Here is a 27,510-nt window from a genome sequence, read left to right on the forward strand (position 1 = left end):
TCAATGCAATATTGTTCATTAATGTTCTCTTCCATCAGTATTAATGAGGAAGTAATTAAAATTACAGAACTAGTTCACCAGTAAAATGAACCCAAATATACCCATTCAGTATCTGTTATTGCTAATCATCTTCATATCTTTTGACCCATATTGCTTCTGGCCGGCATTCCTTTTGGCCCAATTAGCCATTAGACAGATCTATGCTATTGTGCATAAAATAATCACAACCTGAAACAGTATGGCGAGATTAGCCCAAATTCTTCAGGATTACTTGAACACTTAAAGTTCATGCCCTACTTGAAGCTGAATCAGTTACAACCTTATTTCCTTACAACAAAGAAGACATAAAATAGTGCCGTAGTTCAGTAGAACCTTGCTCCAGATGGCCTTGAGACTAAGATTGTTACAAAAGTTCTTCTTACAGTAATAAACTATTGTGAACAAAGTCCAGGATTTGATTGTATTTGATTGTATTTCATGCCATAAAGGTTTGTTTCATTGAACCTTGCCTGCTTTGTATTAAAGAAAGCCTTTAGGAAAGCAGGATGTAGAATTCATCCAGCGTATTGAATGCTTGCTTGGGGTATTGACTTGATTTTGCCGTTATAGAAATAACAGCATGTTCAAAACCTTCAGAGACTCTGACATATTTCACAGAGGTAGAAAAGGAGATATTTTCCCTGATGCTTTTTATAATTAGCCTTTTTTTTTTTTTTTTAAAGATTTTATTTATTTATTTGACAGACAGAGATCACAAGTAGGCAGAGAGGCAGGCAGAGAGAGAGGAAGGGAAGCAGGCTCCCTGCTGAGCAGAGAGCCCGATGCGGGACTGGATCCCAGGACCCCGAGATCATGACCTGAGCCGAAGGCAGCGGCTTAACCCACTGAGCCACCCAGGCGCCCATAATTAGCCGTTTTTATAGATAAAAGTTCAGAAGTCATGTTTTAATTTTGACTTAAAAACTTGATAAGATAAATGTTTCTTTTTCCAGTGTGAATAGTTTTAATCAATTATTTCAAATTCATTAAGGGGATTTATAGATAATTAAAATGCTGAGAAACTTTTTTATCAGTGTTTTCAAGTATTAGAGTAGTATATTCGTGCATTAATAGAATATTACAGGTTAGGAAAGCATTTGTGTGACACTGAAAATGGAATTTTGATTCCTAGATTCTTTTTATAGGTTAGTCAGGTTTCCAAATTTGTACTTATATATCATAGTATTTAATACATTGTAATGTTTCATTTGTTTATAATTTCTTCAAAGCATTTATGTACCATGAATTTTCTCTCCCAAAATGTTTTTGTAGTATTGTGCATTTTCCTATACCAATGACAGGTAATACGAAAAAGATAAGCTGCATTTAATTTTGCAAACAGTAAACTTTTTTGTCCATTAAAGCGATAGTGTTTTAATCCTTAATTTTAATGTGAAAGATTCATGTATTTCTTTTTTCTTTAATTTATTTGAGTGAAAAAAAGAGGGAGCATGAGCAGGGGGAGGGACAAAGGTAGAGGTAGAGGGAAGAGCAGACTCCCTGCTGAGCAGGGAGCCTGACCTGGGACTTGATCCTGGGACCCCAATATCATGACTTGAGCTGAAGTCAGATGCCCAACCAACTGAGCCACCCAGGAACTCCAAGATTTACGTATTTCTTAAATGTAGCGAAGGGTCTGTCATTCAGACTAATTTTATAGTGGGTAAGGAAAATTAGAAATTAATGAAGGGCAGATTAAAATTTGGAGCATAGCTAAGTAAGGTTTAACTATATACTTTCTATATAGTTAGCAAAAGAGATTATTCTTAAGATGCTGGTTTAAGAGCTCTTATTGCTTACCCAGAAGATTTGACCTTGTGAATTGACTTATTCTTCTCCAAGGCACTTGAGAGAAAAGACAACGATAGCAGTTACATCTAGAGGCTATTATGGATTGGAGGATGAGAAGGGAACTGCATGTACCTCTACAAGGCGTCGGTCAACACCACGAAGTTTGGCAGGCTTGACAAGTGGAGTTTTTGAATCTATAATGGTTCAAGTTTTGAGACAGGAAGAACAGCTGAGAGCAAAAGAAGAAAAAAGGTAAATGTTACCAAAAAAAAAAAAAAAAAGTCATTTTCAAATTTCTAGGAAGTACTTTTCAAAGAGTAGCTGTGTAACTTTTGTGTGCCCGTATCAAATTTTGGGCCCAAAATGCATTGTCACTCAAGTATGAAATCATAATGAAATACCACAGTGAAATTTGTTTGAAAATAGTTTTAAATTTCAAACCAAATTACTTTGAAGCTAAACACAAATTTTTATGAAAGATTTCAGAATGCTTTCTAGATTTCTAGAAGTATATCAAATGAATTATAAATGAAAATAGAAGTATTATCAAATTTTAAATTAGAAGAGTTTTATATAGATTTGTATAGCATTAGAGTAGATTCACAGACCTTTAAAATTAGGAGAAACTCCAAAGATTATGTAGTTCAAAATGACACATAGGTTCACCTCTGCTAGTTTATCCATTGCTATTAATTTTCTGGATAACTCAGCCTAGCTTGGGCTCATCAGGAAAGAATGTTATGCTTAGTGTTGCCTTTTAGGGTCTGGGAGCATAGATTAATGACTTTTGTATAACATTTTATTTATAACAAAAGAGACTAGGGCCCAAAGAGGTGATTACTTAAAAAAGACTGGTGATTTTCATAATAAATCAAATCTCAAACTCAAACTATATTAGGAGTGATTGCTGTTGTAATAGGGAACTGCTAATGCTACTCAAAGGTAATTTATAATGTCATTGTTACTTTCATAGTAATAAACTTAGCTTGCTTTCATATTTGTATCATTAAAAATCAACCTTAAGACTTTCTTCTGCCATAGTTTTTATTCTAGTGATTAATTCATAACCCACTGTGAAATACTTTTTTTTTCCTTCTATAAAACCTCATAGAGCTTCTCCTGCTGAAGGAAAGTGGATTTTATGAAAAGGGATAAAAGATTAATCTGAAGTAGCATATAATAGCTTGGAATGGAGAGGAAATGAAGAAAAGGAAGGCTTATAGGAAGAAGGCTGTAGTAGTCTAGCTCTTTGCTACTGATGACCAGAAATAGGGAGAGAGAGGTCAGATTGTTCTGGGAATGAGTAACAAGACTACCTTCCTTGATACTAAGGGATAACAAAGGAAGAGGCAAAGATAAGTTAGAACATAGTTGTAATAATAGTTATAGCAGCAATAAGAATATAAAAAAGAATGGTTAACATTTATTAAACATGATTATTTGCCAGGTTTGGCTCTAAGTACCTTATATGTATTTAACATTTATCCTGAAGCACAGAGAGATTAATTAACTTGCCCAAGATCAGGCAATTTTTGAGTGGTAGTCAAGATTTGAAGCCAAGCATTTTGGCTCTAGAACTTGTGCTCCTAACTAATATGCTCTCCTTTTGACTTGTAATATGATAAAACTAATAAAACAGAAGAACCTGAATCCATCATATGAGGAAAGATCAGTGAATTCTTTTTAGTAAGTTGTTTGAAGTGATGGAGAAACATTTAAGCATCTAAGTAGGAATGGATAGCAGGAAACTAGAAATCTAACTGATTCTTTTTCTTTTCTTCAGTTTTACATGTTTGTGTGTCCTTGTGCTTAATGTCAAATAAACATAGGTGAATAAGATATGGGCAAAAATCCACCATTAAGTGTTTTAGTGACTACGATAATTTCATGGAGTACTATGAATTAAACTTTCTCTTTGGGTTTAGTGTTAACTTTAAATTTTTAAATTATAAGTATTTTAAACATGAAACAAAGAATAAAATTATAATAGAAGTCCACGTACCCACTACTCAGCAATTTTTAAAGAAATTAATATAGTTAAAACAGGATTCCCTAGATTTCTCCTTTGTCCCCAGAAGAAACCACTATCCTCACTTTGTCATTCCTGCACATTTTATTATTGAATTTTAAGAATTCTTTTGTACATTATGGATCCAGTAAATATATATACATTGCAGATATTTTCTGCTGGTCTTTTGCTTGACTTTTCATTCTCAGTGTTTTTTAAGAAATAGAACATTTTAACTTGAGGTTTATTCTTTTGTTTTAATGTTTTGTGCTTTTTATGACCTAAGAAATCTTAGCTTACCCAAGATTATGAATTTTCCCCCTTTTTCCCGCCAAAATTTCTTTTTTTTTTTTTTTAAAGATTTTATTTATTTATTTGACAGACAAAGATCACAAGTAGGCAAAGAGGCAGACAGAGAGAGAGGAGAAAGCAGGCTACCCGCTGAGCAGAGAGCCCAATGCAGGGCTCTATTCCAGCACCCCGAGATCATGACCTGAGCTGAAGGCAGAGGCTTTAACCCACTGAGCCACCCAGGCACCTCCCCCCTGAAATTTCTAAATTTTGTTTTATTTATTAATTTAGACAGGGAGAGAGAGAGTGGGGACAAAGGGAGAAGAGAGAACCTTAAGTAGGCTGTGTGCCCAACACAGAGCCCATGTGGGCTTGATCTCACAATCTTGAGATCGTCAACTGAGCCAAAAATCAAGCGTTGGATACTTAAGCGACTGAGCTACCCAGACACCCCTCTAAATTTTATTTTTCATGGTTAGGTCTGTGATTCATTTGAAGTTAATTTTTGTGTGTGGTTTAAAGTAAAGGTAAAAGTTTATTTTTTTTTCCCATATAGTCCATTGCCCCAGTATCATTTGTTGAAAGAAACTATTCTTTCCTTACTAAGTTAGATTTGCATCTTTATTGAAAATCAGTTGAACTCGGGCACCTGGGTGACTCAGTTGGTTACGCAACTGCCTGCGGCTCAGGTCATGATTCCGGAGTCCGGGGATCAAGTCTTGCGTGGGGCTCCCAGCTCTGTGGGGAGTCTGGTTCTCCCTCTCACCTTGTCCCCTCTCATGTTCTCTCTCACTTTCTCTCTCTCTCTCTCAAATAGATAAATAAATAAATAAATCTTTTTTTTAAAAAGGCTATATGATTTCTAAAAAAAAATATCAGTTGAACATATATTTATGAGTCTTTCTGGACTTCTTATTCTGTTTCATTTATCTATAGGTCTGTCCTTAGGCCAATAATACAGTGACTTGATTAATACAGCTTTATATTAAGCTTTGGAATTTTGTAATATGAGTCTTCCAACTTTGTATTTTGTATTTTGTTTTCAAAATTGTTAGGCTACACTAGCATCTTCGCATTTCTGTATGATTTAGATCATCTTGTAAATACCTACAAAAAAAAATGCCTGAAGAAATTTTGATTGAAATTGAATGGAATTTATCAGTCAGTTTCTGGATAATTGTAAATTTCTTTCAGTGCCATTTTTTAGTTTTCAGTGATTACATTTTCCACATATTTGGTTATGTGTATATTTGGTACCTGTACATATTTTCATGTTTTTGATGCAACTGTAAGTCATTTTTAAAATTCAATTTACAGTTTTTTCTTGCTAATATATAGAAATACAATTGATTTTAGCATAGGGACCTTTGTCTCTTTGTACTCTGAGTTCTGAAAGAGGCTTTCAGTAGTTTGAAAGTCTGCTATTGCATGCATATGTGTATTTATGATGCTTATGGTTTTTTGATGGATTGACATCCTCCTTATGAGTGTCTCTTTTTATCCCTGATAATATTTCTGACATTGTTTAATATTGCCTTTTATCTCAACTGTTGGCTTATGAGCTATTATTATTTGAGGTTTTTTTTAGTGACTTCTCTAAGCTTTACAAGATGTGCTTAACTTACCATATTTAATTTCAGATTTTATACTACTTCACAGTATACTACTGTTTACCTCATACTTTGTGCTGTTGTTGTCATTTTACTTCTACAATATGTTATAAACCCCAATACTCAGTTATTGTATGTTCTTTAAATAGTTACCTTTTGAAGAAATTAAAGAATGAGGAGGAAAATGTTTTTTTTTTTAAATTTGAGAGTGAGCAAGATAGAGAGAGAGAAGGAGCAGGGGGAAGGGCAGAAAGAGAGGGAGAAGCAGATTCCCCACTGAGCAGGGAGCCTGATGTGGGACTCCATCCCAGGACCGAGATCATGACCTGAGCCAAAGGCAGATGCTCAACCGACTGAGCCACCCAGGCATCTGAAAGAAATGTATTTTAAATTTATCTATACATTTACTCATCCCAACAATCTGCCTTCCTTTGTACTGATCCGTGATGCCATCTGGTGTCATTTTTCTACTGCCGAAAGAACTTTCTTTAGCGTTTCTAATAATGTAGGTCTTTCAGTGAACTTTTATATTTTGGTTTGAAAATGTTTTTATTTTTCATACATTTTGAAGGAGAAAAATCGAACTTGACTTCATTTTTCTCCCCTATCAGTACTTAAAGCATAGCATAGCTTAACCATACATAATTTTTTTTAAGTTTTATTTTAAATTCCAGTTAGTTAACATACAATGTAATATTAGTTTCAGGTGTACAATATAGTGATTTAACACTTCCATACAACACCCAGTGCTCATCACAACAAGTGCACTCCTAATTCCCATCACCTATTTAACCCATTCCCCCCTCCACCTCCCTTCTAGTAACTATCAGTTTGTTCTCTGTAGTTGACAGTCTGTTTCTTGGTTTATCTCTCTTTTTCTTTTCCCTTTGCTTGTTTGTTTTGTTTCTTAAATTCCACATATGGGTAAATCATACTGAATTTGTATTTTTTTCACTGACTGACTTCATTTACCATAATACTCTCTAGCTTCATCCATGTCCTTGCAAATGGCAAGATTTCTTTCTTTTTATGTAATATTCCCTCATATAGATATATACCCCACATCTTCTTTATCCATAAATTAGTCAGTGGACACTTAGACTGTTTCCATAATTTGCCTAGTATAGATAATGTGGGTATAAACATCAGGGTGCATGTATGCCTTTGAATTAGTATTTTTATATACCTAGGGTACTAAATACCTACTAGAATAATTGCTGGATCAGGGTATTTTTAACTTTTTCAGGAACCTCCATACTGTGTTCTAGAGAGACCGCACCAGTTTGATTCCCATCAACAGTGCAGGAGGTTTCCCTTTTCTCCACATCCATACCAACACCTGTTGTTTCTTGTGTTGTTGATTTTAACCATTCTGACAGGTGTGAGGTGATATCTCATTGTAGTTTTGATTTGCATTTCCCTAATGATCATTGATGCTGAGCATCTTTTCATGTGTCTGTTGGCCATCTTGATGTTTTCTTTGGAAAAAAAATGTCTTATTCATGTCTTCTGCCCATTTTTTAAAGTGGATTATTTGGTTTTTGGGTGTTAAGTTTAAGTGCTTTATATATTTTGGATATTAACCCTTTATCAGCTATGTCATTTCCAAATATCTTTTCCCATTTTGTAGGTTGCCTTTCAGTTTCCTTCATTGCAGAGCTTTTTATTTTGATGTAATCCTAACAATATATTTTTCCTTTTGTTTACCTTGCCTCAGGAAACATATCTAGAAAGAAGTTGCTATGGCTGATGTCAAGGAAATTACTGCCTATGTTATCTTCTAGCAGTTTTATGGTTTTCAGGTATCAGCATTTAGATCTTTAATCCATTTAAAGTTTATTTTTGTATATGGTAAAGAATGTGGTCCAGTTTCATTCTTTTGCATGTTGTCCAGTTTTTCCAACACAATTTGTTGAAGAGATTTGACTTCTTCCCATTGGATATTCCTTCCTGCTTTATCGAGATTAACTGATCATATAATTGTGGATTCATTTCTGGGTTTTCTCTTTTGTTCCTTTGGTCTGTGTGTCTGTTTTTATGTCAGTACCATACTGTCTTGATCACTACAGCTTTGTAATATAGCTTAAGGTCTGGAATTGTGATGCCTCCAGCATTCCTTTTCTTTTTCAAGGTTGCTTTGGCTATTCGAGGTCTTTTCATTCCATACATATCTTAGGGTTCCTTGTTCCAGTTCTGTGAAAAATGCCAGTGTTATTTTCATAGGGATTGCATTGAGCCTATAGATAGTTTTGGGTAGTATAGACATTTTAACAATATTTGTTCTTCCATTCCATAAGCATAGAATGTCTCTCCATTTCTTTGTGTCATCTCCACTTTCTCTCGCCACTGTTTTATAGTTTTCAGAGTACAGATCTTTTACCTCTTTGGTTAGGTTTATTTCTAGGTGTCTTACGGTTTTTGTTGCAGTTGAAAATGGAACAGATTCCCTAATTTCTCTTTCTGCTGCTTCATTATTGGCCTATAGAAATACAACAGATTTCTGTATGTTGATTTTGTGTCCTGTTACTTCATTGAATTGGTCTGTCAGTTCTAGTAGTTTATCAGTGAGTCTTTTGGGTTTTCTATATATAGTATCATCTTAACTGCAAATAGTAAAAGTTTGACTTATTCCTTGCTGATCTGAATTCCTTTAATTTCTTTCTGTTGTCTGATTGCTGTGGCTAGGACTTCTAGTACTATTTTGAATAAAAGTGGTGAGGTTGGACATCCCTGTCTTGTTCCTCACCATAGAAGAAAAGCTCTCAGTTTTTCCCCAGTTAGGATGATATTAGCTGTGGGTTTTTCATGTATAGCCTTTATTATGTTGGGTATGTTCCCTCTAAACCACTTCATTGAGGGCTTTCTGTCATGAATGGAAGTTGTACTTCATTATAGTTTGTTAGGTGCTTTTTCTATATCTATTGAAATGATCATATGGTTATTATCCTTTCTTTTATGGATGTGTTATATCAAGTTGATTGGTGAATATAGAACCCAGGAATAAATCCCACTTGATTATGGTGAATGATTTTTTTAATGTATTATTAAAATTGGTTTGCTGGTATTTTATTGAGAGTTTTTGCATCTGTCTTAACGATGTTGGCTTGTAGTTCTCTTGCTTTAATGATATCTGTCTGGTTTGGAATCAGGGTGATGCCTCATAGAATGAATATGAAAGTTTTCCTTCCTTCTTCCTTCTCTTATTTTTTGGAATCATTTAAGAATAGGTATTAACTCTTCTTTAAATGTTTGGTGGAATTCAAGTTATCTGTCCCTGACCTTTTGTTTATTGGGACTTGTTTGGGTAATGATTCGATTTCTTTGCTGGTTATTGATCTATTCAAGCTTTCTGTTTCTTCCTGTTTCACTTTTTGTTTCACTTCCTGTTATACATTTCTAGGAATTTATCCATTTCTTCTAGATTGTCTAACTTGTTGGCATATAGTTTTTCATAATATTTTCTTAGAATTGTATTTCTCTCGTTGGCTGTTACATCTCCTTTCTCATTGGTGATTTTATGTATTTGAGTCCGTTTCCTTTTCTTTTTGGTAAGTCTGGCTGGAGGTTTATCAATTTCATTAACTTTTTCAAAGAAGCAGCTCCTGGTTTTGTAGATCTCTTCTGTTTTTATTTATTTTTTTTATTTTTTGGTTTTTTGGTTTTTTTAGTTTCCATTATTATTTATTTCTGCCCTAATCTTTATCATTTCCTTCCTTCTACTGGCTTTAGGCTTCATTTGTTGTCCTTTTTCTGGTTCCTTTCAGTTGAGGTTAGGTTGCTTATTTGAGATTTTTCCTTCTTGAGGTAGGCCTGTATTGCTGTATACTTTCCTTTTAGGACTGCCTTTGTTGCATCCAAATGATTCTGGACTTTTGTGTTTTGATTTTCATTTATTTCCATGTATTTCTTTTCTTTGATTTCCTTGTTGACCCATTCATTGTTTAGTAACATGTTGTTTAACCTCCTTGTATTTGTGGTCTCTAAATTTTTTTCTTGTGGTTAACTTCTGGTTTCATAGTGTTGTTGTCAGAAAAGGTGCATCCTATGACTTCAGTCTTACTGTATTCGTTGAGGCCTATTTTATGGTCTAATATGTGATCTGTTGTGGAGAATCTTCATGTGCACTTGAAAAGAATATGTATTCTGCTCTTTTGGGATGGAATGTTCTGAATATATCTGTTAAGTCTATCTGATCCACTGTGTCATTCAAAGCCATTGTTTTGTTGTGGATTTTCTGTTTGGATGATCTATGTATTGATGCAAGTAGGATGTTAAAGTCCCTTACTTTTTTCATATTATCATCAATGAGTTCCTTTATATTTGTTATTGTTTTATAAATTTTGGTCCTCCCATGTTGTATGCATAAATATTTAAAATTGTTTTATCTTCCTGTTGTATCATCCCCTTATTATTATGTAGCGCTCTTCTTTGTCTCTTGTTACAGTCTTTTTTTAATGTTCAGTTAGCCATTGTATAATACATCATTAGTTTTTGATGTAGTGTTCAGTGATTCATTAGTTGCTTATAACACCAGTGCTCATCACAACATGTGCCCTCCTTAATACCCAGCACCCTGTTACCCCATCCCCCCACCTTCTCCCCTCTGAAACCCTCAGTTTGTTTCCTGGGATCCATAGTTTTTCATGGTTCATCTCCTTCTCTGATTTTTCTTCCTTCAGATTTCCCTACCTTCCCCTATGGTCCTCCATGCTATTGTTTATATTCCACATAAGAGTGAAACAATATGAAAATTGTCTTTCTCCTTGACTTATTTCACTTAGCATAATCCCCTCCAGTTCCAGCCATGTTGATGCAGATGATGGGCATCCATCCTTTCTAATGGCTGAATAACATTCCATTGTATATATGAACCACATCTTCTTCACCACTCATCTGTTGAAGGGCATCTCAACTCCTCCCACAGTGTGACTATCGTGAACATTGCTCCTTGATCATTGGGGTGCATGTGCCCTTTCTTTTCACTATATTTATATTTTTGGGGTAAATACCCAGTAGTGCGTTTGCAGGGTCTATTTTTAGCTCTATTTTTAACATCTTGAGGAACCTCCATCCTGTTTTCCAGAGTGGCTGTATCAGCTTGCATTCCTACCAACAGTATAAGAGGGTTCCCCTTTCTCTACATCCTCGCCAACATTTTTTGTTTCCTGACTTGTTAATTTTAGCCATTCTACATGGTGTGAAGTGGTATTTCTTTGTGGTTTTGATTTGTATTTCCCTGATACCAAGTGATGTTGAGCATTTTTTCATGTGTCTATTGGCCATTGGATGTCTTCTTTGGAGGAATGTCTGTTCATGTCTTCTTTCCATTTCTTAATTGGATCAGTTGGTGTTATTTTGGGTGTTGAGTTTAGTAAGTTCTTTATACATTTTGGGTACTAACCCTTTATCTAATAAAACTTTAGCACATACCTTCTCCCATCTGTCAGTTGTCTTTTGGTTTTGTCAACTGTTTCTTTTGCTATGCAAAAGCTTTTTATCTTGATGAAGTCCCAGTAGTTCATTTTTGCTTTTGTTTGTTTTCCTCGCCATTAGAGCTGTATCTTGCAAAAGTTCCTGTGGCCGAGGTCAAAGAGGTTGCTCCCTGTGTTCTCTAGGATTTTCATGGATTCCTATCTCACATTTAGGTATTTCATCCATTTTGAGTTTAGCTTTGTGTATGGTGTAAAAAAATGGTCTAGTTTCATTCTTCTACATGTGGCTATCCAATTTTCCCAGTACCATTTGTTGAAGAGACTTTTTTCCATTAGATGTTCTTTCCTTGTTAATTGACCAAGAGTTGAGGGTCCATTTTTGGGTTCTCTCTTCTGTTCCATTGATCTTTGAATCTGTTTTGTACCAGTAGCATACTGTCTTGAGATTATAGCTCTGTAATAGAACTTGAAGTCCAGGATTGTGATGCCACCACCTATCGTTTTCTTTTTCAACTTTTCCTCTGGCTATTTGGGTACTTTTCTATGAAAAAAAGTTGATGGTATTTTGATAGGGATTGCATTGAATGTATGGATTGCTCTAGGTAGCCCATTGAATGTGTGGATTGTACACATTCTGATTAGTGTAAGGTGCTATTCATTCTGGCTTTGATTTGTAGTTCCCTGATGCCAAGTGATATTGAATATTTTTTCATGTGTCTTTTAGCTTTTTGTATGTCTTCTTTGGAGGAATGTGTCTAGGTAGCCTAGACATTTTAATAATATTTATTCTTCTAATCCATGATCAGGAAATGTTTTTTCCATTTCTCTGTGCCTTCCTCAGTTTCTTCATGAGTATAGATCTTTGCCTCTTCAGTTAGGTTTATTCCTAGGTATCTTATGGTTTTTGGTTCAGTTGTAAATGGGATCAATTCTTTAATTTCTCTTCCTTCACTCACATTGTTAGTGTATAGAAATGCCACTGATATCTATGCATTGATTTTGTTTCCTGCCACTTTTCTGAATTCTTGTGTAAGTTTTAGCAGTTTTGGGGTGGAGTCTTTTGGGCTTTCCACAGAGTATCATGTTGTTTGTGAAGAGTCAGAGTGTGACTTCTTTGCTGATTTGGATAGCTTTTATTTCTTTTCATTGTCTGATTGCTGACACTTAGACTTCCAGTACTACGTTGACCAAAGTGGTAGTAGTGGACAACCCTGTTATGTTCCTGACCTTATGGGAAAAGCTTTCAGTTTTTCCCTGTTGAGGATCATACTTGCTGTAGGCTCTTCGTATATTTATGATTTTGAGGAATGTTCCCTCTGTCCCTATACTCTGTAGAGTATTAATCAAGAAAGATGCTGTACTTTGTCAAATGCTTTTTTCTGCACCAATTGAGAGGATCATATGGTTGGTGTCTTTTCTTTGAATAATGTAGCATATCATGTTGATTGATTTGTGAATGTTGGACCACTGATGCAGCCCAGGAATGAATCCCACTTGGTCCTGGTGCATAATCTTTTCAGTGTACTGTTGGATTCTATTGGCTAGTATCCTGGTGACAATTTTGGCATCCATGTTCATGGGGGATATTGGCTTGTAATTCTCCTTTTTGGTGGGGTCTTTATCTGTTTTGGGGAAAAGGTATTGCTGGCCTCATCGAAAGAGTTTGGAAGTTTTCCTTCCATTTCTGTTTTTTGAAACAGCTTTAGAAGAATAGGTATTAATTCACCCTTTATTTTTCCTCACAAAATGTTTTTATTTATTTTTATATGATTTTTTATTATGTTCAGTTAGCCACTGAATAGTACGTTATTAGTTTTTGACATAGTGTTCAGTGACTCGTTAGTTGAATAACATGTGTGCTTCTTAAAACCCATCACCTGGCTACCCCATTACCCCCACTACCCTCCCCTCTGAAACTCTCAGTTTGTTTCTCAGTTTGTGTTGAGTCCAGAGTCTTTCATGGTTCTTCTCTCTCTCTGATTTCTCCCCCTTCAGTTTTCCCTCCCTTCCTCTATGGTCCTCCATACAATTCCTTATGAGTGAAATTCATATGAGTGAAATCATATGAGAATTGTTTCTCCTTGACTTATTTCACTAAGCGTAATCCCCTCCAGTTCCAGCCATGTCGATGCATATGGGGGGTATTCATCCTTTCTGATGGCTGAATAACATTCCATCGTATATATGTACCACGTCGTCTTTATCACTCCTCTGTTGAAGGGCATCTCAACTTCTTCCACAGTTTGGCTGTCATGGACATTGCTCCTGTGATCATTGGGGTGCAAGCGCCCCCTTCTTTTCACTACAACTGTATCTTTGGTGTAAATACTTAGTGCAATTTCAGGGTCATAGGGTAGGTCTATTTTTTACATCTTGCGGAACCTCCATCCTATTTTCCAGAGTGGCTGTCCTGGCTTACATTCTCACAAACAGTGTACGAGGATTCCCCTTTCTCTACATCCTTGCCAACATTTGTTGTTTCCTATTTTGTTAATTTCTGCCATTCTGACTGGTATTCATTGTGACTTTGATTTGTATTTCCCTAATACCAAGTGATGTTGAATATTTTTTCATATGTCTTTTTAGCTTTTTGTATGTCTTCTTTGGAGGAATGTCTGTTCATGTCTTCTCATTTTTTGACTGGATTATTTGTTTTTTGGGTGTTGAGTTTGAGATGTCCTTAATATATCTTGGATACCAGTCCTTTATCTGTATGTCATTTACAAATATCTTCTCCCATTCCATGGGTTGCCTCTTAGTTTTGTTGACTGTTTCCTTTGCTGTGCAGAAGCTTTTTATCTTGATGAAGTCCCAAAAGTTCCAAAAACCTATGGGATACTACATAGGTGGTCCTAAGAGGGAAATACATAGCCATCCAAGTCTCTCTCAAAAAATTATAAAAATCCCAAATGCACATTTAAAGAAGAAATCATAGCTATTCTACTGAAGCTGTTACAGAAAAGAGAAACAGAAGGAAAACTTCAAAATTCGTTCTCTGAGACCAGCATTACCCTGATCCCCAAACCAGGCGAAGACTGCATCAAAAAGAATTACAGACCAATATCCCTGGTGAATGTGGATGCCGAAATACTCAACGAGATTCTAGACAATAGGATCCAACAGTTTATTAAAAGGATTATTCACCATGACAAAGTGGGATTTATTCCTGGAATGCAAGGGTGGTTCAACATTTGCAAATCAATCAACGTGATATTAATTCTTCTTTAAATGTTTGGTAGAATTCCCCTGGGAAGCCATCTAGCCCTGGACTCTGTTTTTTGGGTTTTTTGATTACTGCTTCAATTTCCTTGCAGGTTATGGGCCTACTCAGATTTTCTATTCCTTCCTGTTTCAGTTTTGGTAGTTTGTATGTTTTGGAGAATGTATCCATTTCTTCCAGATTTTCTAATTTGTTGTCATATAGTTTCCCATAATATGTTCTTATAAGTGTTTGTATTTCTTCAGTGTTGATTGTGATCTCTGTTCCTTCATTCATGATTTTATTAATTTGGGTCCTTTCTCTTTTCTTTTTGATAGATCTGGGTAGGGGTTTATCGGTCTTATTAATTCTCTCAAAGAACCAGCTCCTAGTTTTGTTGATCTGTCCTTCTGTTCCTTTTGCTTCTGTTTCTTTGATGGCTGTTCTAATCTTTATTAATTCTCTTCTTCTGCTGGATTTAGTCTTTATTTGCTCTTTGTTCTCCAGCTCCTTTGGGTATAAGGTTAGATTACGTATTTGAGACCTTTCTTGGTTCTTGAAAGAGGCCTGTATTGCTATACACTTCCCTTCTTAGGACTGCCTTCGCTGAATCTCAAAGGTTTTGAACAGTTGTGTTTTCATTTTCATTTCTTTCCATTAATTTTTTAAAATTTCCTTTTTAATATCCTGGTTGACATTATTTATTCTTTAATTGGTTGTTCTTTAACCAATTTAATTGGATGTTCTTTAACCTCCATGAATTTGTGTTCCTTCCTAATTTCTTCTTGTCATTGAGTTCAGTTTCAAAGCACTGTGGTCTGAAAATGTGCAGGGAATAATTCCATTATTTTGGTACAAGTTGAGACCTGATTTGTGACCCAGTATATAGACCCACTATATGATCTTTTCTGGACCATCTTCTATGTGCACTTGAGAAGAATGTGTATTTTGTTGCTTTGTGGTGGAATGCTCTGAATATATGTGTGAAGTCCATCTGTTCCAATATGTCATTCAAAGCCCTTGTTTCCTTGTTGATCTTTTGCTTAGATGACCTGTCCATTGAATTGGTGGTGTTAATGTCCCGTGCTATTATTGTATTATTATCGAAGTGTTTCTTTAATTTTGTTATTAAGTGGTTTATAAAATTTGCTGCTACCATGTTAGAGGCATAAATATTTATAATTGTTAGATCTTCTTGTTGGATAGACCCTTTAATTATGATGTAATGATCTTCTTCATCTCTTATTACAGTCTTTGGTTTAAAATCCATTTTTGTCTGAGATAAGGATTGTAACACCATCTTTCTTTTGATGTTCCTTAGCATGATAAATCATTCTCCACTCCCTCACTTTCAATCTGGAGGTGTCTTTGGGTATAAAATGAGTCTTTTGCAGACACCATATTGTTGGGTCTTGCTTTTTTATACAGTCTGATACCCTGTGTCTTTGAGTGGAGCATTTAGCCCATTTTCACTCATCTGAGTGGAGCATTTAGCCCATTTTCACTCAGAGCAACTATTAAAGACTATTTTGGTGCCATTGTATTACCTGCAAAATTATTGTTTCTTTATTTTTTCTGTTTCCTTCTGGTCTATGTTACTTTGGGGCTCTCTCTTTGCTTACAGGATCCCCTTTAATATTTCTTCAATGATCACAAATTCTTTTAGTTTCTGTTTGTCCTATAATCTCTATCTCTCCTTCTATTGTGAATGACAGCCTTGCTGGATAAGGTATTCTTGGCTGCATATTTCCTTATTTAGAACCCTGAAATTTTCATGCCTGTCCTTTCTGCCCTCCAGGTTTTTGTGGATAGGTCTGCTGCCACCCTTATGTTTGCACCTTTATAGGTTAAGGACCTCTTGTCCCCAGATGCTTTCAGGGTTTTCTCTTATCTCTGAAATTTGCAAGCTTTGCTATTATATGTCAGGCTGTTGATCTATTTTTATTGTTTTTTTATTGTGTTTGTCTGTGCCTCCTGGACTTGAATGCCTGTTTCCTTCATCAGGTTAGGGAAGTTCTTAGCCATAGTTTGCTCCAATATACCTTCATCCCCTCTTTCCTCTTTTTATGGGATTCTAATTATTCTAATATTGTTTTGCTTTATAGTATCACATATCTGTAAAATTCTCCCCTTGTAATCCAGTAGTTGTTTTTCTTTCTTTTTCTAATTTTCTTCATTCTCCACTATTTTGTCTTCTACATCACTGATTTTCTCTTCTGCTTCATTTAGTCTAGCAGTTAGAGCCTCCTGTTTTGATTGCATCTCAGTAATAGCCTTTTAGATTTCCACTTGATTAGATTTTAGTTCTTTTAATTCTGTAATAAGGAATTCTTTAGTGTCGTCTATGCTTTTTTAAAGCCTAGGTCATACCTTTATAATCATTATTCAGAATTCTATCTTTGATGTCTTACTGGTATTCATATTAAGTCCTTGGCAGCTAGTACTGCTACTTGTTCTCTTTTCTGGGGTGAGTTTCTGTTTTTTCATTCTGTCCAGAGAAAAATAGATGAACAAGAGAACAAAATACAAAAATAGCAACCATGACACCAGCAAAATATACACCAAGCAAATCAGAAGAAGTCAGAAACCAAAAAGGAATAGAAGAGAGAATATAATCAAACAGGTAGACAGAACAGAGCAACACACGAGGTCCTGTGTGTATTTTGGTCTATTTGTTAGAATAAATTAGGTCCCAAAATTGTTAACAAAAGATAGATAGATATCTCCAAAAATTGAAATTGAACACAATGAAATTAATCCAAAAATGAAAAAAATATATAAAATTGAAAACTATAAAAGATATTAAAAAAAAGAGTTGATGAAATAAGAATGTAGTTGAAAAGGGGAAAAAAAAAAAGGAAAAAAAATTAAACTGAAAGACGAAGGAATCATGAGGAAAAAAAAAAAAAACCCTGAATTCGATATACTATTTTCCCCTAGTGTTGGAGTTTTGAAGTTCTGTGTGATTGGTAAACTTGGTATTAGCTGGATGTTCCTGCTGATCTTCTGGGGAAGGGTTTGTTGCACTGATTCTGAGGTATTTCTGTAGGTGGAATTACTCCCCTCTTGCAAGGGGCCTGGGTTCAGTGGAAGTTGCTTTGAATTGCTCTTTGTGGCTTTTGTTCCCTGAAAGCTCTCTTTACCATTTTAGAGGATAGAAATGGCTGTGATCTCTTCTCCAACCCTGGAACCAAAAATTTGCACCCCTCCAACTCTTCAGTGAGCCCTCACAGGAAAGCCATCAATTACTCTTGTCTCTTGTTTTTGTCTGCTCTCTGTGTTCACCTAGCTCATAACTGAGCATTGTTATCTTAGTCATGTGACCCTGATTCGAGTCTCTACACTTTACAGACTCCTATGGCAGGCACACGTCCTGTTCCTCCCAGGGCAGAAAGTGGGGTCTTGCTTTGGTTCTACCTCTTGCTGGACCTGTGCTTGGAGAGCGGTGGCCCAGTCCTGTCATGGTTTGCAGTTTATGGCAGCACCATGCTGAATGCCCACTCCTGAGCTGTTTGTAGCTGGCTTCCTTGCCGTGATGCTTGGGAACTCTGATGCACTTAGGTACCTCTGTTTTTGTGTGACCCAGGGGATCCTGAGACCACAATGTCCCAGGTAGGATTCTGCCGAGCTTTGCCATCAGAGCACCTTTTAGGCAAGGACATCCCTCACAGGAACAGATTTCTAAAAGTTCTGATTTTGCACTCTGCTGCTCTGTCACTTTCTGTTAGCTGGCTTAGGGGGGATTCCTCTCCCTGGGTTTATCTTCTGATGTATCACCTCAGATTTACTTCTCCGCACCTCCTACCTTGGTTGCTTTTCTATTTGTAGTTTTGCAGCAATTCTTTTCTTAGACCAGTTGAATTTGCTAGTGTTTAGAATGATTTGATAGCTACCCAGCTGAATTCCAGGGACGGTCCGGAAGTAGAGTCCCCTATTTCTCTGCCATTTTCCTCCTCCTCCTCCTTTTTTTTAAAGTTTAAATTTATGGCATAATAGGTGAGAAGATAAATTTTACATACTGTTAAGTAGGTTAAAACAGCTTTTATATTGGGAATTCAAGTTGCCAGCAATGTGAAAAATTTAGTGCATATTTTTGTATGGTAATACTTCAGTTATCTGATAAGCATTTGATAATTTTTAGCTTATCACTTGGGAAGATATAAACATAAAAGTAAATTATTCTTATAACTTTTTTAAGTTTCATAGTTACGTCTCTGTTTTGTGATCTATTCCAATTAAAGGAGGGAAGGGAGTCGCCATTCTGTATTTTAATTTTTATATACAGCAGGTGGTTTCTCTTTCTTGTATAGCATATACCATAAAAATTATGGTCTCTTAACTCAAATTGCAAAAATCCAAAATCCTACTGTCTTTATTGATTTGGACAGCATTGGAAGCCAATGCAAAGGAGATGACAGATTATGTGTTGAACAAAAAAGAATAAAGATTGAGTAAAGCTTAGTAGTCTGGCCATTTTCAGGTGAATGCTGATAGGACAACAGACAGTCTTGGGGTTGATCAGTGTGTGGAGGCACTGTTGATTTAAGAGAGCAACATTATAGCCCAAAATTTTGGGAAAATTGGTTAAAAAGACTGGTTATAATTTATAGTTGCAATTACAGTCCTTCAGCCACTCAAAGATCATTGCATTCTGGTTATAATGGTGACCTTGAACCAGCAGGGGAAAATTAAATTACATTTTATATACCTTATTTATTAAGCATGAAAGTTATATAATACATTTTAGGTAGGTTTTTCCAAAAAATGAAATTGGTTAAAATTGAGGAAACTTCCTCAAGGAAATATCTGTTAATTTGTTATAACATGTTAATCATATAATTAGGTGGCAATTTGGATTATTAGAGTATGCTTTAGCTCTAAAAATATTGGACCTGTCCACCATTCTTTTTTGCAAAACTGTTTGCATTTCAGAAATAGTGTGTATGGTTCTTATGCTCTTATTTCATGTATTTTTATAAGCTTAGTGATATTGATTTGGAAATCACTGGAGTTAAAAATATTTTCTACATCTTTTTGTGAAATAAAAACTATGACTTACGATTAAGTGACTTATTTTCAAATTCTTTGCACCATAAAATAACAATGACTTAATGCAGTAGACATTCATCATTTGTGACCACCTAACATTTTGGAGATCTTCCCTGCATTTTGCTGATTCCCTATATTATAAGTCCTGACTTCCTAATATAGATGCCAGAAAATGTGTATTCTCATTCCCATTCACAGCTAAGGTAGAGCCATATGACCAGTCATACACTTGCACACTAGTGTGGGAGCAACATGAGGTGGCAGTCTTGGGCAGGGGAATTTATCTTTTGGCAAAGATGTAGTAGGAGCTTCTGGTTTTCTAGGTTCTTAGCATCAGAGGTGTCAAATAGTGGTGGCAGTCTAGTTTTTCCTGAAGAAGCTCTCAAAGTGTGGTTGTGATTCATATTTTCATATCTTCTCTAAGTTTGGCTTCTTGGCCCTTAATAGGGCTTTTGTAAACTTTCTACTCATCTTTAAGTAGATTACTTTTCTGCTTTAACTAGCCAGAAGTGATTCTTTTGTTGGCAGCTAAGTAGGAAGCTTGACTGAACACCTAATATGAATGATTGGTTTTCTGAACTTAATATTATTTATTACTTATTTTAGAAAGTATAAATAAATTCTTTACTTTACCTTTTCATGCCATCAATTTGCATATATTGTATTGTTTCCTTAATTGATGGATTATTTTGGATTAAAGCATCTATATATTTTTTTACTAGATTGTAACTTCTTAAAGAATGGGGTCCATGCTTTCATCTCTTTGTGGCCTCACACATGGTAAGCATTCAGTAAACATTTATAAAACTAGTAAATTTAAGATACTTTTTTTTTTAATGAAGTTAGATACTTTAAAACTTTTTTTTTTTTGGTAAAGCTGTGTACTCATTAGTAATGTTCCTACTAAGTTATACATGACCAAAATAACCTTGGACATAGCTTCTGATATTATTTCACACAGGTAAACACTCTCTGAGCCAGTAAAGAACATCAAAAATGAGAGCTTGTCCAGGCAAAAAAAATTTTTGGACCACTTTTCTTGTTCATTTGGTGTTGTTTACCTTTTATTTTCTTTCTAATTAGCCAGTGTGGTTTCTATACGTATCCTCAGACAGTCCTTTAGCATCTCCCCAACATTGAAGGCTTAATTTTTTTTTAAATATTTTTTTCTCCTTTACTGAAGTATAACTGACAAAATTGTAAGATATTTAAAGTATACAATGTGCTGATCTGATCTATGTAAACACTGTGAAAAGAACACAGCATTTAACAGCAGCTATCTTGGATTGAAGGGATAATTTTTTGAACTAACAGTTTGGAAGTATGCACTACTGGATCTCACTTCAATATTGTACTTTTGGACACATTTTTAAATTGAAAATAACTTCAAAGTCTGGTAAATTTTATCTGTCCTTGTCAGCAAAATGTGGTCTGCTTTACCATTTCATAATACAGCATTAAAATAAATTTTTAATTATATTTTAAGTGTTTGACGAAGGTTTTAAAAATTAGTAGATTATAGACATTAACTCTAAAGCTCTTCAGCAAGTTACCATTTCCTGTATACTGCACTATTAAGGATTGGGGGAGAGACTCACGTTCTTGTTCTAAGGAACTATTCTCTGGTATGTTGGCCTATACCAAAGTGGACTTTGTTTCTTTATCTCATGCCTTCTCAGTACTCATTCTATCATTCTCTTCTGAAAGATAAAATTTATAGGGAACAGAAGTGTAAGTAGCAGCTCTCAAGTAACTTCAGGCAATCCTCACAATTGGCAATATCACACCCCAACTATGTCATAACCTTTATAGGCACTTGAGCCAGCAGAATGTGTGTATTATACCATTGCCTAATTTTCTTCTTCCAAGAGTAAGCCATGTGATGCTTCACTTGGTGCTACCAATGGCAAACCATGTATTTCTGGTGCTTACACTAACCCAGCATATATCTGAGGACGTTTTCCTACCCTTCTATGTCCTTAGTGTCCCTATGGATGAGTTAAATAAGTAATTTCAGAAATTACTCTATCACTAACCTGTATTGGCCAAAGATTGTCTATCTCTATTTTAGGTAAAAATAAGTTCATGAAAGTGTTTTGATGTCTTCCAATTTCCCCTTTGATTTTCTTTCTCAAGCACTAAGCTGTTGTTCTTTCATTTCTGCAGAAACAGAATTGATTGTGACAAGGTTGACCAAAATCCATTTTAATGCTAATGCTAAGAGTATTAAATGAACCTGCATTTTGATATGTTGATATTCCAACAGATAGAGTTTTCTGTGCCAAATTTCAAAACAAACTCTGAGTTACAGTCCATGAGAAATAATTCAAAAACCTTTTTAGTAGTTAACAGCAGAATATTAAAGAAGAAATTACACTCTTCTCAACATCTAGAGTGTAAAGAAACTTGTTTTCATGGTAAGAAACACAGTATCTATAAATTTAACACAGTATCTATAAATTTAATATTACCTGGCCTATATTCTTCAACTTTCGAAAAGTTGATTTAAGAATTTTTTTCATTTTACAAGCTTTTTAGTTTAAAAGTCAGATAGTGCCTTTAAGGCCTCTATGAAAACTGCAGCCTTACTTCTGCTCAACTTTAAGACCATGAGTCAGACATGCTTCATTTAACTTTTAGGTATTTCTTCTAGTAATTGTTTCCACATTTTTAACTACATGCTTATATTGCTGTTTCTTTTTTTTTTTTTTTTTTTAAGGTTTTATTTATTTATTTCAGAATGAGAGAGAGAGAGAGAGAAAGCACGAGGCCGGGGAGTGGGTCAGAGGGAGAAGCAGACTCGCTGCTGAGCAGGGAACCTGATGTGGGACTCAGTCCCAGGACCCTGGGATTACGACCTGAACCAAAGGCAGATGTTTAACAGACTGAGCCACCCAGATGCCCCGTAAATTGCTATTTCTTGATATTTCAGTTTGGCATTATCTGCTGATATCCATGTAGAAGATGAAAATTCTCTTAAAATTATTTTTAAGATTTGGATGTTACATATTCTCTTAAAATCATTTTTACTGACCTGGAAGTTACATGTTCTATGTCTGTTCTTAATTTTAATCTTTTCTGCCTCATCATCCTTAAATATTACTGTTGAATAATAATTAAGCTCTTAGCTCTGTCTCATTTTTTTTACACCCAAACTAGACATTATTATTGCTGTTTTTAGTAAAATAATCTTTATTTACCCACATGACTAACAGTTGATTTGTATTCTTTAATCCTTTTATTTTAGAACTTCTTTCTGTGATCTTTTTTTCTCCTGAAATACATACTTTAAAAGTATTTTCTCTATATCTTTAAATTGGGATATTTCTATTACTGTCTCCCAAGTTCACTGATCTTTTCTTCTGCCATGCCTAATTTTCCATTAGTATCATTGAGTATATTTTCATCTCAGACATAGTAGTTTTTATCTCTCAACGTTTGATTGTCTATTTTATATAGACACCAACATTTTTTTGGTGTCTATTTTATATAGACACCAACATTTTTTTGGTGTCTATTTTATATAGACACCAACATTTTTTTGGTGTCTATTTTATATCTTATATGTCTCTACATAATTTGTTGACTACATGGATTATGGTTTCAATAACTACTCTAATTGTCTTCTTTTTTAATTCTAACATGTGTTTCATTTCTTGGCCAGTTTTAATGGATCAGTTTTTCTCCTCATATGGATCATGTGTTTCTGCTGGTTTTGATTTAGATGCCAAACATTGTTTTATCTTGGAGGGTGCTAGATATTTTTATTCCTATATTTTATTCCTATAAATCTTCTTGAGCTTTTTTCTAGAATGCAGTTAAATTACTATGAAACAGATTTTGAAACTTTTAGGATTTGTTATCTGGGTCCAGAGGAATGCTCAGTTTAGGGCTAATTATTCTTTACTATCAAGCACTCTATTAGATGTTCCAAGAATTGTGAGTTCTTTGATGATGGCTGGTGGAAATAGCTATTGGTTTCTATTCTTTTGGTTATTTTCCCCCTACCTAGCTTATTTCCTTACATGCATGTATTAATTAGTACTATTTAAGGGGGACCCTCTGTACATCTTTGTTGTTCTAATTGTATTCAGTTCTCTCTCCTCTTTGGTATTACGCCCTGCAGACTTTAGCTGCCTTGATAGGCAGACTCTAGCTGCCTTGAATTCTTGGCTCCTCAACTCCTGGAGTTTGCTGAGCTTTCCCTGGGTTTTCCCTCCCTGCATCATGGCTTGGAAACCTCTGCAGGCAATAAACTGCCACAGTTGTTGGGCTCACCTTGTCTGTTTCCCATTCTCAGATGCTTAGGTTCTTGAAAACTGTTCTTTTATCTGTTTTGTCAGGATTTTTTTGGTTTGTTGAGGTGGAAGAGTAAATCTGATTCCTTATTATTTCATCTTGGGTGAAAGCAGAAGACACTTCAGAAGTTTTTACTTTAGTTGGAATCAGTTTTGCTTTTTTCATCCAATTGTAAAGGATGTTAATTTATCCTCATGAATGAATGATACTGCTTCTGGTTTACCTTGTTGCTCTTCAAAAATTGTTCAACCCTTTTGTCATTTCTGTATATGTAATCTTTTTTTTTTTTTTCTTCTCTGCTTGTAGGATTTTCTTTTTGTTTTTGTTTTAGTATTTTATTGTTTTATTATCATGTAACCAAGTGTGGCTTTCCTAATTTCTTTTCTTGGGCTTCTTGAATTGAGGATTTGTGTCCTTCATTAATTCTGGGAAATACACAGCCATTATGTCTTCAAATATTGCCATCATCACCATCCTCCTATCACTCTTCTGTATTCTTATTTTCTAAAGCTCCAGTTGGTTGTTAGATTTTAATCTGTCTTCCATTAGTCTTTACACTCTTTTCCATATATTTTATACTTTGGTTTTTTTGAACTGAATTCTTTGAAATTTCCTTAGCTCTGCCTTTTCCTATGTACAGTCAATTACTTAAGCTCTTCATTGAGTATTTTATTTTTGTGTTTATACGTTTTTATTTCTGGAAGTTCCTTTTGTTTCATTTTCAAATTTGCCTAGACAAAATCTGAATCTAAAAGATGGTTCTTTGAAATTCTCTGACAATTTCTTGTTGCTGATTATCTTAATTCCCACTTTTACTTCTTTTAACCTGTCACTTATGTTTTGTTTCTAATATTTCATTCACTGAAGTTTTTTTTTTAAATTTTGTTTATTTTTGTGTGTGTGTGTGTGCATGAGAGAGAGAGAGAGAGCGAGAGCGAGCGTACAAGCAGGGGGAATGGCAGGCAGAAGGAGAAGCAGGCTCCCTACTGAGCAAGGTGTCAGATGCTGGACTCAATCCCAGGACCCTGGGATCATGACCCAAGCTGAAGGCAGATGCTCAACTGACTGAGCCATCCAGGAGTCCTTCATTTTTTTTTTTTAAGATCTTATTTGTTTATTTATTTGTCAGAGAGACAGAGCACGCACAAGCAGGCAGAGAAAGAGAAAGAAGCAGCCTCCCTGCCGAGCAAGGAGCCTGATGCGGGACTCGATCCCAGGACTCTGGGATCATGATCTGAGCTGAAGGCAGTGGCTTAACCAACTGAGCCACCCAGGCATCCCAAAGTTTTTATATATTTTTTTAAAATAGGCTCCATGCCCAGTGTGGAGCCCAAGGTGAGACTTGAACTCATGATCCTGAGATCAGGACCTGAGCTGAGTTGAAGAGTCAGATGCTTAAATGACTGTGCCACCTGAGTGCCCTCATTCACTGAAATTTTTGAGGTGAATTTTTTTTTTTTAAGACTTTATTTATTTGTCAGAGAGAGAGCATCAAGCAGGGGGATTGGCAGGCAGAGGGAGAAGCAAGCTCCCTGATGAGCAGAGAGTCTGATGCATGACTTGATCCCAGGACCCTGACATCATGACCTGAGCCAAAAGAGACACTTAACTGAGCTACCGAGGCATCCCTTGAGGTAAATTCTTGAAGTGAAGGCTTTAGGATCCAAATATTTCTACGTATGGAAGATTTTAAATTATGTTTCTTTAAGAGAGAAATATTCTTCTGACAGTTTTGTTAATTTGTGTTTTTCAAAAACACTTGGCTGTTTCATTTAAATTATCTCTTGGCCAAAGACCCAACTTTTGAATTTGATGATTTTTCTCTTGTATATTTGTTTTCTGTCTCATTGGTCTGTATATTTCCTTCTTTCAACTTAGGGGGTTTGATTGCTGTCCTTTTTTTCCCCCCAATGAACATTTGATTTTCAACTTTCCTTAATGTATATTCCTGTGTGTGTGTGTGTGTGTGTGTGTGTGTGCGCGCAAGAATGTTCATAGTGACATTATTTGAAATAGCCAGAAACTGAAAACAAGACAGATGTTCATTAGCAGATGAATGGATAACATTGTAGTATGTTCATAAAAAGAAATACTACTCAGCAATCAAAAGGAGCACACCCCTGTTATATGGAACATGATATCTTGTATTTCATCTAAATGGGATAGTACAGTGTATACTCTGGTTTCTTTTGCTCAACATAATGATTTTGAGATCTCTCCAGAGATTGCTAAAGTTATTTTGCAGCAGTTCACAACACAACGGCCAACTGTGTACATCTCTTCCCAGATGCATACTGCATTCAGTAATGTCACACTGGTAGCTTGAAATTGCCTGTGGTGGCAGTGCTTATACCATGCAAATTGACATATGCTCCACAAAGCTGGTTTTTTTAAGAGAATCAATAAAATTAATATTTTACTTCAGTTTTTCAAATTAAAAAAGATGCAGAAATCCTAAATCGTTCTACCAGCTTATCCTTAGATGTTTGCACATTCATCACTAAAAATACAATACCTCAGGATCGAAGAAGTACCTTATACCTACTGGGCTTATAGTCCATACAAACCCTCAGTTTAGCCAATCTGCCCAGTCAGGATGAGTGGCTGATTTGACACTGGCTTGCCCTAAAGACACAAATGCTTCAGACACTAGTTCCTAGTTGTGAGAGTCAGTCCCTTTAGAAGCACCATTAGTATTATGCTATTGGGACTCCTAGTGGAAATTTTTTGGTGATAGAAGAAATCAACTTCCACCCACACTCATCCCCGACTGCTTTGCCTTATCTGCTTTCTCTATGATAGTTAATTTTTTTCAATTTTATTTTATTTCAGTTCAGTTAATTAACATATAGTGTATTATCAGTTTCTGAGGTAGAGTTTAGTCATTCATCAATTGCATGTAACACCCGGTGCTCATTACATTACATGCCCTCCTTAATGTGCTTCACCCAGTTACCCCATCCGCCAATCCACCTCCCCTCTGTCAACCCTCAGTTTGTTTCCTGTGGTTAAAAGTCTCTTATGATTTGTCTCTCACTCTAATTTCGTCTTATTTAATTTTTCCCTCCTTTTCCTTGTGATCCTGTTTTTTTCTTAAATTCCACGTATGAGCGAAATCATATAATTATTCTCTGATTGGCTTATTGTGCATAGTTTAATACCCTCTAATTGCATCCATGTCATTGCAAATGGTAAGATTTCATTTTTTTTGAAGGCTGAGTAATACTTCACTGTATAAATATACACCACATCTTTATCCATTCATCCAACGATGGACATCTGGGATCTTCCATACTTTGGTTATTATGGATAATGCTGCTGTAAACATTGGGGTACAGGTACCCTTCAGATCATTATGTTTGTATCCTTTGAGTAAATACCTAGTAGAGCAGTTGCTGGGTCATAGGGTACGTCTGTAACTTTTTGAGGAAACTCCATATTGTTTTCCAGGGTGGCTCTACCAACTTGCATTCCCATCAGCAGTGTAAGAGGGTTCCTCTTTCTCTACATCCTCACCAACATTTCTTGTTTCCTGACTTGTTAATTTCAGCCATTCTACCTGGTATGAGGTGACATCTCTTTGTGGTTTTGATTTATATTTCCCTGATGACAAGTGATGTAGAGCATTTTTTCATGTGTCTGTTGGCCATTTGGATGTCTTCTTTGCAAAATGTCTGTTCATGTCTTCTGCCCATTTCTTGACTGGATCATTTGTTTTCTGGGTTTTGAGTTTGATAAATTCTTTATAGATTTTGGATTCTAGCCCTTTATTGATAAGACATCTGCAAAGAT

At 35.4% G+C, this 27,510-nt stretch overlaps 1 protein-coding gene across 1 annotated transcript in view; it reads left to right on the top strand.

The window, feature by feature from the left end:
- KIAA2026 (KIAA2026 ortholog) overlaps window positions 1–27,510 on the top strand; it is a 128,286-nt gene that overhangs the window by 25,289 nt on the left and 75,487 nt on the right. The window contains exon 2 of the mRNA XM_032849598.1: window positions 1,882–2,082. Coding sequence (XP_032705489.1) covers window positions 1,882–2,082 — 201 coding nt within the window. The remainder of the gene's footprint in view (window positions 1–1,881; window positions 2,083–27,510) is intronic.

Source organism: Lontra canadensis, unplaced genomic scaffold (assembly GCF_010015895.1).
Source record: "Lontra canadensis isolate GAN:19392208 unplaced genomic scaffold, GSC_riverotter_1.0 scaffold234, whole genome shotgun sequence".
NCBI classification, from domain to species: domain Eukaryota; kingdom Metazoa; phylum Chordata; class Mammalia; order Carnivora; family Mustelidae; genus Lontra; species Lontra canadensis.